The sequence below is a fragment of the Tyto alba genome, unplaced genomic scaffold, assembly GCF_018691265.1.
Source record: "Tyto alba isolate M040663 unplaced genomic scaffold, T.alba_DEE_v4.0 Super-Scaffold_46, whole genome shotgun sequence".
In the NCBI taxonomy this organism is placed as follows: domain Eukaryota; kingdom Metazoa; phylum Chordata; class Aves; order Strigiformes; family Tytonidae; genus Tyto; species Tyto alba.
This window is the reverse complement of record NW_024881322.1, coordinates 7,111,458-7,134,090: the sequence shown is the minus strand read 5'-3', so window position 1 is coordinate 7,134,090 and position 22,633 is coordinate 7,111,458. Positions and strand designations below refer to the sequence as shown.

The 22,633-nt window shown below is 36.0% G+C and overlaps 1 protein-coding gene across 3 annotated transcripts in view; it reads right to left on the bottom strand.

Moving 5' to 3' along the window:
• Positions 1-22,633, bottom strand: part of ULK4 (unc-51 like kinase 4) — a 241,264-nt gene that overhangs the window by 100,955 nt on the left and 117,676 nt on the right. For all 3 annotated transcript variants that reach the window (XM_042806318.1, XM_042806319.1, XM_042806320.1), the window contains one exon: positions 17,731-17,779. In XM_042806318.1, the coding sequence (XP_042662252.1) occupies positions 17,731-17,779 (49 nt within the window). The remainder of the gene's footprint in view (positions 1-17,730; positions 17,780-22,633) is intronic.

Sequence of the window (22,633 nt, the reverse complement as noted above, 5' to 3'; positions counted from 1 at the left end):
TTTTTTGCCAGGATGATCAAGTGCTGTGCCCAAAGGCGGCCGGGGTCTTGTGGGAAGAAGCAGCCCCCGCTGTCGTAGTCCAGTGCTGGGAGGATTGCAGCATGCGGGGGTGTCCCACGTCGGAGCAGCTCGAGAAGGGCTGCAGCCTGTGGGAGGGACTCCGGTTGGAGAAAGTTGGTGCCCCACGACGGAGCAGTATAAAGAAACGCTCTCAGTCCTATCTTGAACCCCAAGCCTGGCTCAACGGTCCCTTCTCATTGCTGGAAGAGAAGGAGGAGAGAGTGGCTGCCTGGTGGTTGGCTGTCGACCAAGCTCAAACCACGACACTAAAATACAAGATACAAACCCAATTCTTTACTCAAATTCTGTGCAAGGTTAACATGATTTTGCTTTATTACTGTTTACCAGGTGGAATGGCACATAGGATGAAAAATTAAAAATAATAAATAAATCTAGAGACTAAAAAGACAAAACTTCAAGGTTAAATGACAGTACCTTCTCCTTGCTTAAATTGTTCTAGGACATTGCTGCAGTTTCCAGACTCTACAGAGTTTGCTTTTAAATTAGTTCTGCCTGTGGCGGCAGAACCAAAGACAGCATACATATCTTGGTTATGTTGGTCTGAGACAGAAATACCATTTTTTCCCTTTCATCATGATCTTTATTTATAGTTTTATTTGTTTTCTTCCTGTTTTGCATTTAATACGTACTCTGTCTCTACCTGTGACCCTAGAAAAAGTGAACACGATGAAGTTCACTTTAGTGGGTCATATTTCAGGTAAGTATTTCAGCAAAATACTTATGAAGTGACAGCCCCATTTTAGCTCTAGAAAATACTGACAGCGCGAATGCAACATCAGTCACAGAAGTAATATCCTCTAGCCACTGGAATTCACTAACATTGGAAGACAACTGTTTCCTTAGCCAGCAGTGGTCTGCCAGTGATGCTAGACTACAAAGCAGCACCTGAACCCAGAACTGATGAGTTCCCCACAAGTAATTTCTATTTAGGTGTCTACATATTGATTCAACAAATGAACTTTAGGAATACAGGTTCGAAAATCGGTATAGGTTACAAAACTTAATTAAGTTAATGACAGAGATATATTCCAGTCATCAATACATGTTTTCTTCCAAGCACAGGTTCAATTCAAATCTTCCTGATTTTCATCAGTATTAAGGAAGTTGCTGCCTGGAAACATAGGAGGTACACTATGAAGACACTGGAAATATAGTGCCTTCAACCCCCAAAACAGTGACATTTAATTTCTTTCCCCCTTCATGTAGCTCATTTCAGTGGTAATCAAATACTAAATGATTAAATGAGAAATTTATGTCTAATGCTTTAGAAGGACAGGATACATTACATACATGTACATACACACACATAAATATACATATACACACACATTTTCTCATAGATTATTTCAACTATGACATAAAAAAATTCAAATAAAACTATTCTAGTAGCAGGGGAAAATTAATGACTTGAGACTATGTTGTTTCAAAACAGCTAGGTTTTTCCGTTCCCTCAAACATTCAAAACTTCAATAAAATGTTTACAGTGTGCACTGACATACTCCCTAGGTTCTCACACTACCTATACCCCACTATCTCACATGAAGTGTAGAGGACTGAAGTTCTTTTAGTTCTTATTTTGAGTGAAAGTCCAGATCATCAGAAGCCTCTGCTACATGGAAAATTTAATATATACAAACTGGAGACGGTGAGAGATGCTAGTAAAACGTCTTGCCTAGTAGATAAAATATCTAGTTTGAGCTTCAGAAACACAGCGTCAGCCATTCCCTCTGGGTGATTCTGAGCTTGGGATTTGCACTTGGCCCCTTCCCCTAAGGCATTCCTGATCAACAGTCTCTCTTTCTCCTCTGCCTCCCATCCCGCTTTGTGCAGAATTTCCACCCTGAACACAAGAAGCCTTTCTCAGTGAAACCAACATCCAGATTAGAATAACAATATGAAACACTGAAATAACCCAAATATCTCCTCCCTCAAACAACACACTCAAGTCCTGTAAACCCTGGAGCTGTGAGCAGTTCCTCTCAGCAAGGTTCTGTTGCTCTGCCCAGTTTGTCTACCAGAAGATAGTAGTTTTATTCTCATATGAACTCATAGCCTAAAAAGTAGCTGGGTACTTTCAGATCAAAGTAGCATTTTGATGCTAAGAGCGAGGCATAGAATATCATCAAGAACTATATTTATTATCGCTAGAGGTCAGACAGAAATTTTAGCCCATATACAATATCACACAAGCTGTCATTGAACTGTAAAAGGAAAGTATAAAGAAAAATAAAAACCAAACAAATCCACAAATAATTGGGCCACTGGATTAAGATAGCACAGAAACATGTTTTATATGAACTAATTAAAATATTAACTTTGTTAGACCATGGGGTCCCTAGTAATAACTAACAGAGTTAATTTTTTAATTATTCATAATAAGCCATTTTACCGTTATTAAGGTAACTATATTAGTATTTTACTTCATTTCATTCAACCTACCCTCTCTGAAGTTATTTGTACTGAAAAATGTGTAAAATAGATGTGAGAGGGAATAAAAGGATGAAAGCTAAAAACCAGCTAAAATATATCTGAAAAGCTGGTAACAGAAATTTTACAAAAGCCAGGGAGAAGAGAGTAGGGTATCATTAGCCATTTTCATATCCTAATGGAACATGCAAGTTTCAATCTGTTACTAAGAGTGGGTCTGTGGCAAAGAGCCCAAATGAGGTCTGAGAAAGGATAATGTACCTTTAATGATTGAAATAGCAAGAAAATTAAATCTAATCATGTTTCATTAAGCATACTCTAGCTCCCATTTTTACTGAATTATTTTATTATGATTTCCCAACTGTCTGTTGAAATAACCTTTTACAGCAATTTAATTCACCATCATAAACAAGTCTCATTTCTCACAATGAAGTCCCTTGGGATTAGTGAGAGGAGATGGATACTCTAAACCTTGCCAATCCTGCAGCCACTAAGGTAACCACTCAGGGAGACAAAGATTTTTGTTTTCCTATTTGTGGCTGAGATCATTAAGATATAATTAGAAACGTATTCATGAGTAATAGAGCGTCTGTTATGGAGATACCATTCGCCCCACAAGCATCTTCTATACCAGTTTTTAATAAGAAGGGCAGCAGGCATAATCCCTACTTCACTCTCTAGAGAGTTCTGCATTAAATGGACTGCATTAGACATCCCTCTCACTCCCCCCTTTTTAATGGAATCTTATTCAGACATCCAGTGTTTTCTCAGGCTCCATTGTTACCATCAAAACTGCTAGTCTGTTTGCTTTTAGCAATATGCTCCTGCAGTGCCATCCAGATGTGAGCCCTAAAGATAGCTACGTGCCATGAATTTAAATCCTGCTCCACAACTTGGTACAGGGCAAGCAAATGTGGAACTTCACAATATACAGTAACAAGAGAATTGGACTGTTTACAGAATAATACTTGGCAGTCTGCAGTAGTGAAAGGAGATATCAACCCTTGTACGTGTCCCTTCTGTTTCAGTCAAATTAACAAAGTATGCACCGAGTAAAAAGGATGCACCAAAAAGAAAGGATACTTTACTAAAGTAACTGAAAGAAACATGTTTTGTCCTTGTACACTATCTAATTTATTGCCAAACTCCATATCTAATCACGTCATAGCAATGGAAAATTAAAAGCAATGTCATCCAACAAGCAGTCCTTAAGTACCTGCCACGGGGATCAATTTATAGCCATAGCTTAAACTGCAGAGTGAAAACCATCAGCCACCATATTTAGTATCATGATGTTTGAACAGGTTATTATTTTATTTGGTAGGCAGGAGTTTGAAAGGAACCAAGTATATGAAAAAGAAAGCAAGCAGTTCTAGGTACAATTTTGCTTCCTGTACCCATATGAGCAGTAAAGAACTACTTGCTCAAAGCAAGCAAGGGGCAGAAACTTGAACCTTGTAACACAAATAGGGGATCTGAAAGACAAACCTAAGAGAAAAAAAGATTACAAAAATTTCTGCTGAGTCTTTAAGATGATGCTACTGTTACAATTGTAATTAGAAAGTTACAGTGGGTAAACTCAGATTAGATCATGGTAGGCTTAATCTTTTTCCATATATTTGTCTACAAATCTACTTTAGCAAAGCAATGATTTTTTAAACTTGCCCATGAAAGTATTTTATAAAACAAAATATATTTAGAAACTAAGAATATAAGACAATGAATAAACGACTACAGTGAAAACCAGAAAGTTGAAAGTAGAATATTAAGATTTAAGTTGCTTTGCTTTGTGGAAGACTGACATTCTAAAACCTAATTATCATCCTGCAATAGGAATTCTTCAGGAAGACATTAACATAAGGAATGCATTATACATGACTGAAGCCAAACCAGACAAATTTCTAGATAAATGACCAGAGTTCAGAAGCATAATGTGGAACCCTCTGCCAGCCAGAAACCATTCACGGACATTCAGTATTCTTTTACAAGCTCTATTGTGAGGAACATAATAGCTCACTACCTTAGTCATCAGAATGCAGCTGGTCAATAAACGTACAGTCAGCAACTGCCACATTCCTACACCAGTATTTATTTAGATGAGATCAGGAGATATAACTCAGTTGTTTGTTAGAACTGTGATAATATCACAGTAAAATTCTGGTCACAAGATCAGTAACTCCTGTACTGAAAAGCATGTATCCCAGCTTTACTTCATACATATTTTTCATTAAATGCTTTCTCTTTGCCTTGATATTTGCATTAGCAGGAACAGTAAATTGGCAGATTAGTCTTGATCAGCCTGACAAACAAAAAGTTTGGAAGGAATGAGATTTTACTTTAATATTACTTCTACAGTAAAAATAATAAATATTTAAATGCAGAAATTAGTCACCTTGGGTGAACAGTTTCATTCACGCTAATTCGTTTCTATTTGAGTCATTTAAAATTTCTCATAAAATTCACGTGAACTAGGCCAAGGTCAGGATTTCTCCCTATAACTTCTAAATCATAAAGGACATAAATTTGGTACTGGACTTGTGCAGTCTCACATTAGGAAGATTCATCATTCTCAGCCTTTCGGCAGCACCTGCGTTTCGCACATCTGCAGCATGGTGCTACAGCCCCCTCCTCTTCACGAGGTCTCCACGTGCTCCTTGGCTCAGTCCGTGTGACTCGGTGACCGGCCAGGTTGGGATGGAGGGAGGGAGGGAGGGAAGGCTGCAGGGTTGCACTCCAGCACTCACAAACAAGAGCAGCCCGGTCAGCTTCCCAAAGCTGGTGTTCCCCCCACTCGCAACCAACCAACCAACATGTAACTCCTGGCACCAGGCACAGTTGTTCTTTTTTTTATGTCCCACAATCCAGTATGAAGAACACTTATGAGGTCACAAAGATGTTGACATTTCTAACAATGTCACAGAGATATACACACACACACACACACACACACACAAATATTATAAAATTACAATCTGATTGTAGGAGAAGAATAAAATGAAATGTGTCCAAGGTGTGAGCACCCCAAGACTGTGAGAATTAAATGGGGGGAAAAAAAAAAATAAATCCTAAAGAATGGGAGATGAAACTATGAGATTTACCAGTTACTGATAAAAGTGGGGGAGGATGGATGATGAAAGATAAAGAATTTGTTTAATTTTATACACAGCAGAACCAGCTATTAGTCCAGAAGATCAACTACTTTTGCTGCATTGTTTAAATTAAAATGGTTAAATTAAAAGGTAGAGAAAGGCAGAAAATGCTAAGGAACATTTGGAGAAAGGGGTTGTGACAGAAGTAATGTGGTTTCTGAAGATGATGACACCAGTTAAATCTCTAATTAAAAAGGAGTGCAATTATCCCTTTACCCATCCCCAACCACCTCCCAAATATATTTTCTCTAATAAGTGTGAAAATTGTCCAATTATAATGACTGAGTTAAGAGCTCTAATGCAATACAAATCCTGCAGAAATGTACTACATTAAACACTGAGAGCTCTGAAACTTGTTCACAGACAGGGAATTTGTGTAAATGGAGGGATAAAGACTGTGTGCGAAGTTGCATCTGAAATTTAATGTACATAAAGTAATGTACATGGTGGGGAGAAAGTACTAACTTCATATATGAACTAATCATCTCAGGTTAGGAAAGATGGTTTCACACAAGTGACAGCTCAATGATAGCAGTCAAAAAACCAAAGGGAAATGTAAGGGAAAGAAAAATAAAAAGAGAACGCTACTATGACACTGTACAAACCCACAGTTCATCCACCCTTTGAACACACCACTCTGGTCCTACATCTCAAAAAATAGATATGAAAACAGAAAATATTCTGAGAAAGCAGCAGGAATGCTCAGAAGTGTGGAACAGCTTCCATTTAAAAGTACCTGAGCAATGATGGCTTTGTAGTCCAGAAAACTGTTTTAGCAAACTGAGGGGGGAATATTGGCATTTATAAAATCAAGTGAGTCATGAGTGGATGAAGAACCATTGTTTGATGATTTCTTGACTACAGAAACAAGAAATAATCAATTAATCTGACAGGAGCCATGTTCAAAACAGACAAAAGGAGTTTTTTCACACTGTGCAAAGCCAGGCTGTGCAGTGCCTTGCCACAGAGCTGGGAACTCAAGCAGTTTATATCAGCCTACAAGGGGTGGTTGGACAAGGCCATGGAAAAGATGTCCGCTGCGAATACTAAACACATAGTAACTACAGCCAGCTCAGAAAAGTAGAGTTGAAAGTGGTTGGATGTACAGAAAGTACTTGGTAGACATGTCAGATAGGATTACTGTTTCTTGTAACTGTTTTCTAGACTAGCAGCCACCATCACATACAAACCCAGCATGGTAGCCAAGACCCTTGGCCTGCTCCAGACATTTTTATGTTCTTCCTAGTTGCCTGTGCAAAAAGTAACATGATCACCAGCATATTTCAAAAAAAGACCCAAAGGAACTAAGGTACGATAAAAATCAGATTTCATATGGAGTCTAAGTAGCCTACAATAGCCAAAGGAAGCATGAAAAACCCTCAAAGAAGTCTATTCAAACAGAAGAGTTTCCAATGTTCTTCAGGCAAACAAGAGCCTTTAGATGAATGAAACTTCCATTAAAATTAACAAACACGAATTACCACGGAAAGTAGATCAGGCACAACCTGATTTTTAGACATAACTGCAATGACTGTAGTACATGGCAAGATAGGCACATATTTACACACACAAATACTCAGTTCCCAATTGTAATTTAGATAAATATTTGACTTTTTATAAGTAGACAATATTATTTTACTTATTTGTGAATGACATAGTATTTGAAACATGCCAGCCTTCAGAATCATTCTAGCATAATAAATTAATATTATACCCACACCATTAACCCCATACTTATCATACGTATTAAATATTCACATAAAATTCTAAAAGGACTTGTAAGTTTTATAACCTGTCAATAATTCTCCTTGAAATAAAATCATACACAATTTTTAGCATGAAAACTCTTAAGGGTACATATTCCATTTTTTTGGCTACTGTTTCCAGCAAGTTTCTTTGTAGTGAAAAACACATACACACACTCTGGAAAAATACCCCAATATTACACCAAATTACAGAACTTCATTACTTCTGGTATTCTAAAAAAAAGCCATTTTTGAGTAAATGAAAAATACCTTTTTGCATATACTATCTGTTTAAGGATACACATTTCATAACATATAAATAAGAGAATATAAATCCTAATTAGAAATATTGAGGATAAATCTTATGTTAGGAAATTATGATAAAAATTCAGGATATGCCTACTTAATAACTCACATTGAGATGGAGCAGGATGCAACTTAAAAATAGGAATAGATTTTTGTTATTATTAATACCTTCCTTAATCTAAAAGAAATTTCCAAAACATTTCTTAAGTCACATACAATTAGAGATACAGATACCTACACCCACACAAGTAAACCCTGCTGGAGTTAAAGGACTAAAACAGAGCTTGATATTAAATACTATATGTTTAAGTCATACAACTAAAAAGAGCTTAAATAGGAACTTCATGCTCAAATTTGTTTCTGAACTCTCAAAATTACTGTTTATTTTTAACTCATGTACTCATTAATACCAACATATTTGCATTGAACCAAATAAACAGCACAGACTGAAAATTAACCTCACAACTCAAAGTTAATACTGTATACTTTTAACTTGGCAATTTCTCAAAGAAATAACTGCTGCTTCAGAAAACAAGTCCATTTATTCAAGTTATAAAAAATAATCTGATTTCTCATACAAAAGTAGGAGTGGTAATACAAGCTTCTACAGCAAATAACTAAAAGCTTCCGATACAGAAAGGTTCCCATGCATGCATTTTCAGTATATACAGCAGAACCTGTCTCAGTTCAAACTAGAAGTTCACCTACCCTAACAACCTATCTAAAACACTCGGCAACAGAACCAGCCTTGCAAGTACAAGCCAGATGTACAGAACACTTTCCCCAGCCTCTAAGAATTCACAGTCCAAGGACTATGAGCAGAAGCAGATCTTTGGAACATAATAACTCTCAATGGACTTTTCTTCCACTAATTTGTCCAGTCTCTTTTTTAATTCAAGTAAACTGAGGGCCCTATGGCACAGAATTCACGGCTGAATTTAACCCTACAGGAAGCAGTATCACCTTTTGTCAGTTTTCAAGATCCCAACTGCTAGTCGTCTTTAGTTCTTATGATAAAGTTCTTAGAAGATACAGCAAACAGCAATGCTGTTCCCTATTCACCTTGCATGAGGCACTCAGGACTGTATGCTATGTATATATCATGCTTCCCTTTCAGTCATCACCATCCAGATTAAAGCATACGGTAAAGTAATCTTTTCCACAGCAGCCATTCCATACCTTTGATCATCCACCTCTCTTCTCTTTGCACTTTTTGCAGTTGTACTACAACCTTTTTTAGATGGAAAACCCAAAATGCACGTATGGAGTAACGTGGCACAACATTTTTCTGCTTACCTTGTAATATTTCCTCTTACAACCTATAACATTCAGTTTGCTTTTCTGACCAGGATTAAGGATTAAGCAGACATCTTTATTAGACTGTGTTTTTATCTAAACACTTATATCATTCCTGATGATAATGGCAACACATCTTGCATCACTGCATAGGCAGAGTTGGGACTTGGGACTGTTGACAGCAGACACGTTGTGCAATACTTCAGAATACATACTGGTTTCAGGGTTGCTTTGAAAAGGAGTGCAAATTAAACTGAAAGTGAGTAGTATTAGGTGTTAAAAAAACTTGAGAGGATTTTAATTACATGAATACTCACAGGATGCTAAGGGTTATGTACAAAACTTCTATCAAAAAAGGCTCAAATCAAGTGTGATGAAAGAATATGTGAATACTAAACAGCTTAATGACTACCAAAAAAAAAAAAAAAAAACAACCCGAAAACCCAAAACTGTTGAAGAGGGAGAAAAAACCCCTTGATCCAGAAACTCTACACTGCGAACTTTGTAAGATCTTAAAACACTTCATGCTTGCAGAAAAACTGAGAGGAGAAAGAACATGAGCACCAACTGTGTACCTACCCAAGTCTTAAGGGGGTCCGTGGTGATGGTCAGTCCTGCTGCCGGTGACATCCATCATTAAGGAACATATGCTCAATACCCCTATGCCTTAAACTCCCAAGACTGATAGATTGATCTGATGACCAAACTGAAATTCCTGGTACAATGTTCAGTGACCACAGAAAAAAGCCATAAACTCCTCCAATTCAGACTAAACTGGAAGAACACTAACAGAATTATCCCTGATGGAATGGGCTAGACAGAAGAATGCACTATAAAATGAAGTACTGGAGACTATCATTTAAAGCCATATATCAATATAAAATTACAAGAAATATGATTTTCCTTTCAGGGCAAAAATTCATTCTTTTCCACATTTTTTTTTTTTTAAAGTCTTTCGAACTATGCATGGATTCAAACCATCCTTACTTAGTGTGAGAAACCAACAGGTTTTTATAAGATGTCTGAATAGCAGAGAAAAACAATGAAAATACTTAACACCAGTGTAAACTACAGAGTACTCATTAATCAGACCTTAATTTCTTTTTTTTTTTATGTATAATTCTTCCCCAAAACTATAAAAATCTTCCTTCTCAGTATATATTTCAAATATTCTACAAATCTTAACTGATCCCAAGGTCACAGAGTTAAACAGAACAGTCTTATTTAACATCTGGGTATGCTTGTTTTCCATTTAGTTTTAGAAGAAACTCTACCAGGTTTCCAAGGAAAATCTAATAACATCAACTTTATCTCTCAGGTGCAAAGCTGAAGTTAGCATGTTCTCTTATAGGTCAGAGCTGCACTGTTTTTAGGTAAAGATATAATCATTAGGAAACTATGACCTCTTTTGCCCTAAATTCTCCACAGCAATATTCAAATTATCCAAAAGCCTCATATATACCACTTTATTAAAAAAATTTCTCAGAACACCATTCAAAAACCACAAGACTCATATTTAAGGTACCTTGCATAACGTCCAAGAGTACTGCCACACAAAACAAATTGGCAGAAACACTCAGTGACTTTATGCATCCATTCACCCAACCCTGACCTACAGTCTATCATGGATTTGGTTCACAAAAGAACACCTTCATGCAATATAAAATGTAGATGGCTCGGATAAGAAATAAATGGGAGCAGAGCCAAGCCAGATGAATAAGCATTGCCACTTAGTACATCCACCTTGCTTACTTAAAGGTCAAAGCATACATGGAATTAGGAAGCAGCAAATAGATGAAGAGCTCATAAATACAAACTCACCTGGGAGGCTACTGACTTGGATCTTAATCTAGAGAAGTTAACGTATCTAACTACAGGTAGGACACAGTGAATGGTGGCTATGGTGCTAGGTGATAACCTGCAGGGTAGTTTTTGTTTTGTTGGTTGGCTTTCAGGAAGATGGACTGGATTTGGCCAATTAAATCAGAATGACATGTGGTTAAAGGCACCTTTGGAGCTCTCTAGTTTGATCCTCTGATCAAAGGAGTCCTGTCAATGCAGGCTGACTCAACGCTGCATCTAGCTGAGTTTTAAGAGTCTCCAAGGATGGAAATGCTACAGCCTCTCCGGGCTCTTGTTCCAGTGTTTGATTACCCTACCCACACTAAGAAGTTTCTTCCTATACCAAACTGGAATTTTCCATCTTCCAATTTGTGTTTATCCTCTCATCCTTCCATTGTGCACTGCTGAGACAAGTCAGGCTTCATCTTATTTGTACTGTCTCATGAGGTAGATACAGACAGGAATAAGATCGCCCCAAGACTTCTTTGCAAAAGTTGTATGAAACCTGTTCTCTCAGCCCTTCTGTGTGCTCCAGGACGCCTGATCATCAGGTGTATACTCAGTGGGCTTGCTGCAAGATGTCAAAGGTTCAGGGTAACCACTACTACAGTCTTCTACAATATACTTAAATTCTTCTCTAAACGCAGTATTTGAACAAACCATGTATTCCTAACCAGCTTAAGCTTCCAAGAAAAACTTTAAAAAGTTGTTCAGAATAAGCACTATTACAGTCTTTGTGATTGGAGGGGATTAAGGGAAGCACCAACTACCAGGGTCCAGCAAGGTCCAAAAGACAACAGGCAATCCTCTGGATACAGTAGGAAACTAGTGGATTTTGAGCATCAGTCAAGGGCCAGCACACAGTAGTAAGGAGATGCTACACCCTTGGCAGGTGTGAAGACTTTTGAACAACTGTTGTGTTGGATCTCAAGTCAATCCCCGAAGGGACCCCAGGAGCTCTGTATTCCATACCATAACTCTGCGCAAATATTAGGATTGTAGTTATTTGTTAATTGTTTTGAAGAGAGCTTAAACTGTCTCATCACCATGCATCCCTGTAACACTGTGCTACTTGTCTCAATCAGCAGGGTTGGGCTGTAAGTCACTTTGAAGCAACTTTGTGAAAGGTTCTTGGGACAGTCAGAGAAAGAAAGTGATAATGACAGAGATGCAATGACTTTTTCTTTGAAATGCAGTGTAAAAATATTTTCTTTCAAAAGAAAAACTATAAGATGTTATACCATAATACACAAAACCACCATCCACTTTGGACTAATTTTGAAATGTTTTATAAAAAAAAGCAACCCTCCACAAAACCAGCACTCTTGCCTGCTTATTGAAGACAGTAAAATAAAACATGAGTAACAGTCACATCATCACAAAACTTAGAAACGTGTTCTAGTATCAGCAGCAAGCATGGTCACTATTTCTGCAAAGCACTGACTTACACACTTCGCAACTTGTTTATGATTTTCTTTTCCAGTATGTTATAGCTAGCTTTAAAACCTTATTAAACTCTTTTAGGCTCATGTTCATTATCTGTAAAATTTTCAGCTTCTGGGACAAGATGGAAAAAAAAAAAACCTACCAAGACACATCTAAGAATATTGTTTATACATGATTTTTCTTATGTCCCTCAGCACTGAATAAAAAATTAAAAAACAGTTATGTAGCATACACACTAAAATATTAGTGTCTAGCAATAGAAAGCAAATCATTTAAGATGCAAATAGGTGAATTTCCTTCCTATAAAAGAAAAGAATGCTGTCACAAGTGCTGTGGACTCAATTTCTCTCTCAGAAGTAGAGCTTCAGGTGATTTTGTAAATAATTTCATTCCCTCCCCTAACAGAAGCACTGATTCAAAACAATTTTCCAGATAAGAGAGTGATAGAAGGATACATTTTAGTAACTTTTTTTTCCTTTTTAAAAGCCATTTTATTATGCAGAATATCAGTTTATAATATTAAAAAGATTTAAAGGATGGCTCTGCTTCCCCTCACATACTTTTCCTTTTCCACTATCAATCCTACTGGTGATAGATCTACAGATACATAGAGAGTCATAAAATAGGCTGCTCACATTTATTTAGAATTTGTACAGTGCTTCTCATAACGAAATCTGAATACCTTGTAAATCCTAATGAATTTACAATTCCTACATTCCTGTGATGTGCATTTATAGTTTAAACATTACTGTAAGGAAAATTCATTAAAAAATTATGCTTGAATAAAGTCCAGCTGGGACCTTAAACAGGCCTAGTCTCTGAATGAGGAGCACCAATATCTGATAGTTCTGGAAGAGTAAAGGTATTCATTCACCCAGAGGATAGAAGCACACTAAGCATAATTGAAAAAGAAGACTTACACAATTTGCCCAGGGTTAACAAGAAATATAGATTATCTACAGAAATAGGAAACAGCTCTCTCAATTCTCTCAGTACTCTGACAACAAGTCCATTCTTCATCCCACAAATCACATACTTCAGGTAAATGAAAAAAACTGAAAACCTGTTCTCAAATTCTGCCACTTGTAACAAATACACATTAAACTACTACCATTGTGACCTCTCAATATTAGAAAGTTGAGTTAAAACTAGTCAAAACTATTTGAAGATGTGGACTTGTTTGTGTTAAGGATAGGTCAACAATATACATAAAATAATCATTATATTTGTACCTTTAGAATAGATTGTACAATTTAGACACCAACCATTGGTCGATGGTGTCTAATAATAAGATATTATTTATATTTATTATTTAATAATAATATATTATTTATAAATACAACAGCTTTCAATCTATAAAGTATTTTTTTAAAAAAAGATATGCCTTTAAATCCATGTTCCCACACCTTTCATGTGATCACTGACTATTAAAATACAGAATATTGCAAAAAACATTTGACAGCAAAACCTGAAGTCTGTGGGATGCTGATGTGATTAAAAGTTACACTAGAGATTTCAGAAGGATAAGCACACAATTGACTACTGATCTTTAAAAAGAGGATAGCAGTGAACTCCGCATTACAAGCATCATTAGGTTTAATTTTAAAATTTATCGGTAAAAAAATTTAATTTCACCAACTACACAGAATTTCTCTTTCATACAATAGCTTAGTTTCAGATGAACCCTAAAGAAAGGCCAGGTAATACGTGTGAAGGGTCCCCATCCTACCCCCTGTAAAAAGTAACATAGCACAGAAAATAACATATATGCCAACTTCATTACTAGCTATTCAGCAATATCTTGGTAGCAATCTAAAATACAAATAGCTATAATTTATAACTGTGGGAGTAAAACATTTCCAATTCCTTTATCAACCACACTTCAGTATTATAACATAATAGTCAAAAAGAATATTTTGTATGTAATATACTGATATTGTAGATAGATCACACATCTGACAGTGAAATATATTAGAAACATAATACTAAGGATGGATATAGAGAAAAGCAGTAAAAAAAGTAAAACATGAAACATATCCCACAGTAGCATTTCCTGCTACAATCCCTTCTATTTCATCAACAGCAGCATTTCATATTTATACCTTATATCAACCCAATCTTTGGCACCATTTATGCAATCATGGAATTTGGCTCGTTATTTTTAATCTCACTACTAAGGGTAGTTTGCACCTTCTGAATTTTGCACATCATGATGCCAGCTTTCCTTCTGTTTTTTGATCACATACTGTCCTGAACATACTCACATATTATCAATACGTCTCCCTTTTCCCACATCACTACATCTTCACTGATCTCACTGGACATTATAGCAAGATAAACGTCTACTCGCATTGCAGTCATACCTTCATGTTGCTTAGCAGAACTAGGCATAATCTATGGAACTGCTAGCACTAGAATCTAGGATCAGGGTACTGATGAAATTAATTTGCATTCAGGTGTAACATAATATTCGCCTCTGCAGTTTTGCAATGAAGAACTGTATCCAGGTCTTTCACACATTCAAAGTACACTATTAATGTACATTTCCAAAATGTAGCTAAGTGCTGAGTGATAAATGAGTGTTGAGGGTTTCCAGGGGAACAGCAATTGTTTTTAAAGTCTCTTACTAACAAGATCAGTAACAAAAACCTAGCTCAGGTGAATAAACCCAACAGCTATTCTCTTAGAATGACTTTTGAGGTAGACAGCCTTTTTCACTGATCCAGTTCTTTCTGTTTAGCAACTATAACATTTACAAAATCGCAGCCATAAATGACATGAAAGGATACATTTGGTATGATTCAGCTGAGTTCAGAGATCTAACTGGTCCAGATACCTGCTAAAGGATAAGAAACTGCCCCATCTGAGGGTTCCTGCTTAGACACCACAACACAGGGTAGTGCGCAGTATAAGAGGTAGTGCAACTCTACACCAACAAGCCACGAGAAGCAGTCACATTAAAATCTATTTCTCGTGAACTGCCCAGTATCCGCAGCTATCACATCCTCACTGCTGTGATCGCCAGATTAAAGCCAGTACATTCAATCTCACTTGGATTGTAGCACAGCCTAGAAATGAAGACTGTTCCTGGAGATACTTCCCAATTCTGAGCCCACATTATTTCCACTCAGAGCCTAAAAGAGTCAACATCATGTCAGTGGCATAGCTGGAAATAACATGAACTACACTGAATGATGCACAGAAAATACACTGCACACTTGGTCTTGGCATAGAAAATCACAAAGTACTAGTAATATTCCTTGAACTTGATAGTAATAGCTCTACATGAATTTACTGACAGTATAAAATAGTGTATCGACTCTGAAGCATAATTTAAATTCAATAGTTTAGGGTCTGGTAAAATTTTGGGTACAACAACATAAAGCTCAACATTAATGACTTGTGCTGTTTCTTGAAAGCAATCGAAGTATAAACCTAGTCAAAGACTAGTTTATGGAGAGTAATGGGAAGTAAATGATATGCAGCTCCTTTCACTCATACAACCATGGAAATTATTTCAGAAACCTATAATGAAGGAGATGGCTAATATGTTCTGTTCATGAGGAGAAACAGCCTAATGATTAATCCTTCCAGTCTGACCAGTCCTGGCTCCTGAGCCTTCCCAATTGCCTAACATTCTTTTGCTGAATTCACTTCTCTATAGGGAAAACAGGGGAATAGTAGGGAGGGTGGCAACCTGTTTAGGGTCTCATATCACTTGAGCCAAACAAGACCAAGCGGACTGCGTGCTGTTAAAGCCTGAATGCAACCTATGGCAGCTGAAGACATTACAGGTGTTCTCTGTGAACAAAGCATGCTGAAAGGGGAATTTTTCTCCCTAAAAGCTATAAGCTTTTTCCCTCACAACTGTAACCATAAGCTCCAAGACAGCTATACAGGTTTAAGAGAGTTGTGAAATCTTCACAGATCACTAGTCACACAGGCAATTTTGAGCTTAGCTGATTTTTACTCTCAAAAAAAAAAAAAAACCAAACCTATTTCTAGAACTCCTTTGGTCAAACTGTGTGTGTCGAGGTCAGGAGGGAGCATTTATGACTGACTCCAACCTATCCTGCTTACATGGCATGACATACACACATTTTAAATTCCATGACTATAGATGCATTATAAAAATTTTTTCAAGATCAGGGAATATTTCTAGAAATCATAACCGTGTTCAAATGCTCACAGCTATATACTAACATATATATGTGTGTGTGTATATACACATGTCAAGATTCCAACACCTGGCGAAATTTCCAACATCAATTCATTAGTTGAAGCTATTAACATGAACATTTGACCTCCATAAGCAGTAATCATCTCAGGTCAAATTTATGAACTACTGTAAAACATTGGTTTTATTGTTAATGCTTATCCCAAGAAGAGATTTGTACACATATGTACACAAAATATCATAAAGCCTGTGTTCTGCATGCTACTGGAAAAATCTGTCATCACTAAAGAGGTTACTTTAATAAAAAAGGGCTTATCTGGGTACATGGTATTAAAGAGATTTAAAATGACAGGCAGTGAAATAAATCACTGCAAAGGAAGAGCAAGGATTAAAATTCTTAAACATAAGAAGGGAATATCAAAGTTGATTCAGTATCACATTTGTGAACATCATCTACCTTAAGTAAGATTGAATTTGAAGAATGATGCAAAAACAAGTATGCAATTTGCCTGCACTGCCTAAATCACACATACTCATTTATAATGCATATTTAGCATTCATCAGGAGGATGCTTAAATGACAGGACACTTACCAGAACAAAAAAAATTGAAAAAAATAAACAAGACATTGTGGAATTTAGCAGTGAGAGGGCTAGTGGACAGCACACTACTCACCTTCCAAATTAGTCTACAGATGTTTCTTCTTCATTAACATATCTGTTTTGCAACATTTCAGAGACACAAAAACATCAACAGTTTTCATGACCTTTGTAAGCGGCAGATCCTGCTTAGGGATGGAAGTTCCACAAGTGACCAAAATCATATCCCTGATACTTTACATTGAAAGAAATTCTAAAAGCAAATAGTGGGAATTGGCATTATCATGCCAACAGTATCAAACTCGGGTTTGATACTGTTAAACAAAATGCAATTCCCCAACATTTCTTGCTTGAGTTGGTCCAATATATAGCTCTAATTAAGGGTCAAGTTCATTCATTCTATTTTTCAGGTCTTTATTTGGTTCAAAAAAAAAAAAGTATCTTATAAATAAGAGAAACCTTTCATACAGGTACATTAGTTGGTGAAAACTGCATAGATGACTGCTTACAGTAGATTCTTTTGCACTGATAGACTGTTTCAATTTCATTTTTCCAACATCTTATTATTTTATTAATATAATGGAAACAACTTACTAGTTTGACATGATTCGGGAGATATTATACCTATCTATATAATATATATATTAAAAAAAAAATTCTTACCAAGATGACTTGGAAAAGAACTGGAAAAAGACGGATTTCTTCCACAAGGCTGTAAAAACATATTTTAAGATTTATTTTAAAAGAGAGGAAGTGAGTTCTTATTTAACACATTAAAATCAGAAACAGAGACTAGTAGAATAGCTCTTCCCAAAATCCATGACCCAGAATCTCAGCCTCTGACTAGCAATTCAACAAAAATGAGCTCCACTTCAGCTATTAAATAGAAACTGCAAAATTATACTGCTTTGGAAATTACTTCTAGGTTTGCTTCACTGATGCAATTCAAGTGAATGGAATGTTAATTAAATTAATATTTTTAAGTGGCAGAAGTTAATAAAAATTCAGAAATATAATACTATACATACTACGAAACAGTCAGTGTGCACCATTAATAATTTGAATCAATAGACTCAGCGCACATAGTGAAATTATAAATATGCTGTGTTTTTTAAAGCATGCTACATTAACTGACTTCTTGGGTTTAACATATTAATATGTGATACATTTGTCAGCCACTTCTCTTGACAATATTGGAGAGTGGTTATCCAAAAGAATTTAGCTACATTCTCCTGAATTTCAACATCAGACACAAACCATCATATACTTACAAGAAGAATATTCTCAAAAACCAGTGTTACTTCACATTAATGCAGTCCTTTCTATTCTTAGAACTCAAAACACTTCATTAGTAAAGGATCTCACAAACACTGTGATGACATATGAATTACATAATGTCATACTCTTTCCTGTATTATACTAATTTGAAGAATGATTGTCCCTTTTCATTACATGTTGTACAAGATGCCTATTCACACACCACAGAGAACACCAAATTGTGTTTCAAAGGTTTTCTCTTGTGTCTTTATAACGTTACTGAAGTGCTTCATAAAACAATAGGTAGGTTTAGCCTTGTGATACAGCTATAAGGTAAGATTGTATTATGAAGTCCATGTAATCACTATAGAACTCAAACACAGAGACCACATCTGAAAGTGTTGAGGATGTCCACTATGACTTTATGCTCAACATGAGGCAGATGCTTTTGCACACTTATTCAGTGAACTCAGCATACAAACTACAAAATTGTCCTGCTAGTAGTATGTCAGTTAAAAACACAAATTATATATCTCTCTATGAATAAAGAGGAGTTGTATTTGACTAAAATAGGCATTTCATTTCATATTTGAAGCTTTACTGTGTAATATCCTATACTGACTTCTGGTACAATAACAATCAGATTAATTCTGTTTCATAATCTATTTTTTAAAAAGAACCTATACATTCCTAAAATTACATCTTTTCATTTAAGAGTTTTCATTCATGTTCAGTACAAAGAAGAGGAGAAGGTATTACTTTTATGGATTGTGTAAGCTAAAGCACTAGACTGTGAACTGAAACTACTGAAAGGAATTGCACATTCTCTTCTATGAACTTAATGTAAAAATTGAAAGGGGACTAGAACAAACATCAAAGGGTCATAAAATCACACCTTGTTTCATTTAAGATCAATGTCACCTATCAGAGCCCTGGTTGTTCATATTTGCTGAAATCATGTTACGTAAAGGAAATATAGTGAGAAATGAAAGGCATGCTAACAGAACAACCATACATATGAAGACCTGAGAATTACTTGAAGTCAGATATGTGCATTAAGTATAAACAATAGGTTTGTATTTCATATTGTTTTCCTATTTCTCTGATCCTTGCATTCACCTAAATGTAATAATGATGACCATATTGAATCTGTAGGAATTGGGGTGGGAGCAGGGGTTTAGAGTAAGATCTATTGTATTGTACAGCACTGGCTTGTAGACCTACAGACAAGTAAAATACATCCACTGAATGAGTCAAAACATAACAAAATGATGTAATTTTAGGCACCTATATAAGCATGTGTAATGTAACTAAGTAACAGCCTTGTTCAACCAAATGCATTCATTTTTTCTTGCATACAGAAACGTGTGAAAGCACAAGTTACACCCAACAGAGAAAGACAAAGAGTTTATGTAAGGAAAGAAACTCATTATTTCTAAGCTAAGAAGTTTGAATTTAAGCACAATTTCTGTTTTTATTAGGTTGATGGAAAAAAATATCCACATACCACGGAAATTCCAACAAGTTCCTTACACAGATCAGGAGAACCTGAAAGCTATTCTCCTCTGTGCCATCTAACAACACTTAAATAGACAGTTATGGCACGTTGGACACAGCCAGGTCATAAGAGAGTCCCAGGATTGCAGATAGGAAGAGTTATTATATTTGAGGTTCATTTTCCAGGACCAAACCTACTAATTAAATTAAAAGCTTAAACCTTGACTGTAAAACAGGATTTTGCTGATGTGGGTATAACAACCCTGAATGTAAAAAAGGTCATTTAAACACCACAGAATCCTAAAAAGAGCAACTACTGTAACAGCAATCATATTGACAAAATGAAGTTTTGCCAGCACAAACCTTCTTGCGTTTAGGGCATATTAGAATTACTTACCCCAGCAAAAGCTGCTTAGTTTGGTACGTAAGCAGCATTTAAACTGAGAACACACTGGCAAAAAAATACTATCAAACACCAATAATAGCTAAGCAATCCTAGTTTAGGCAAAACTTAGAAAAACACTGTTGTGGTAAAAAGCAAATTATTAAAAAACTGTTTTCAAAAATGGTAAGCACTGCTGATTGTTACATTACACAGACAGCTATACTTGCTGCTGAGATAAGCTAAGACAAAACTAAAGCCAATATGGCTATTCTTAAAGGTCACCTGCAAACCTTTCTGATTGAAACAAGATATAGCTGCAGCCTTTAAAGAAAATTATACACAAGTTAGCTAAAGCATAAAGTCATACCAGGCAATGTATTAAGACAAAGCTTAAATCTGATTTATTCCAACTTTGCATATTTGTGCACAAAGTGGAGTGACATTATCGCATTATTCATTGCTTTCTCACATAGTTTTACAAAGAAAACATCTTAAAGCAGGTGAAAGAGCAGCTTAGCTATGGAATTTATTTCATAGAGTGGTCATGTTCTAAATCAAAATAGTTTGGGTTTTTTTATACTTTTATAAAATTATATTAAATTAGGTCATACCCTGTATGGAAAGCACACAGAATCATGATCATATGTATAAGTAAATCATCATACTAAATATCAAGTACTTGCATTTTCTTCTCATTTAATTCTACATCCAAATAAGCAACACTGGCTCAAAATAACCGGTCATCTGACTTGCCATCAGTACAGTCTGAACTTTTGCTAAGGCTTTTCATTACAGGTGTGATCCTTTAACAATTCCAGGCACCTACTTTGAATTAAGAGCCTTAGAACAGGACTTCTGATTTAGAGTTTAAGCTTTCTGTCCCAGCACTTGCACACAAAAGGAGTAACCTTACACCACGGTGTGAATTTACACTGCCTTGCATTCACTTCTCAGGAATAATTCCAGTACACACTAATGAAGGCAGTCTTGAGGAAAAAGCATAAGACTAATGCCTTTCTTAATGGGCATCAAGAACATATGTACTGTTTTCCTACACAGAATTCTTTGATGAAAAAGCAATGAGATATTTCAGTTACAGGTGTTCAAACTGGGTATTATACCAAGTTGGGGGCAGCAGAGAGGGGAGGAATAAGAGTGAAAACTTCCAACCTCGTGCTACAGACAAAACAATTTAATCATGTCACTATTTTATTGCTCTATTTAAAATTCTCTAGCAATCAAATATTCTTATTTAGCTTTTTAAAACTTTTTTAGTAGTTTTGAATTTGAGCAGAGAATTTAAGTTCTACCTATCCAGATTGCTGTTTTACTCCTTTATAGGTAGGATTTACCTGTAGGTAGGCTATACCTAAAAGCGGCAACTGGTCCCTAAATAAAGGAAATAGGGCACAATTCTTCTGTAAAAATACTGAGCAGTGAATTTTCCAAAACACTGAGATTTGTGCTCTTAAGTCAATTTACTTTCAAAAATCAGTATATTCGCAGATTGCTACACTTTGAGTAAACACTACTAATTATAGTCTTTCACTTCTCATTATACAGAATAAATACCTTTTCTAGAAGGATAGTGGTGTAACAAACAAGACATACCTCACAATAAAAACCAGGGGTTAAATACACTAACAGAATTTGTTTTTGACTCCTGACAAATTACTTAAGAATTAATTCTCTTACATCATGACACACTGCAGTCTGCTGTTACTCATATCTCTATTTTTCGTCTGAATCAATCACAAAAAATCCCAAACCCACAGGCATGCAAACATTTCTATTATCAAACTGAAAAGCTGCAATAAAATCTAGAGAGTGAACACAAAACGGCCAACACATCCATAACCTCACATTGCTTTAGGGCCATAGGAAGTTGGTGGAAATAGTCAACTGGAAACTCCTTGATCTCAGTCTCATACAGCAAGGAAACTCTGGAATACGAGTTCCTAAATTGGAATGGCCTCTTAGGGCCATTGATACCGTGAATAAGTTAGAGAAGAGTTCACATACATTTACTCTTTCTGGGTGAATCCCAAATAATAAAGACCCACCACTGAACCAGGAAGTTTCAAAGTCATCTTACTGTCACACTTTCATACCATGCCCTTCAGTAGCTGTTCAAAGGCAATGTTCTTACCATTGATTTTAAGAAATATTATACCAAGGCACAATTTACAATGGTATCTAAAATAAAATACATCAGGGAGGAGATCTATCAACCTTTTCTTCAGGGGTCCCAATTATTTTAAAGTCAATTTTCTTGAAAAGAGTTGTTCTTCAATTCCAGTTCTTAAGCCTACTCAGCAACTGTAGTTTACATTTCAAATGACCCAGGGGGCGAGAAGGAAGAGAGGATTTTTGGCCCTTCTGCAGGCAGAAAATTATGTAGACTATAGAATGGTAAGATTTATACTT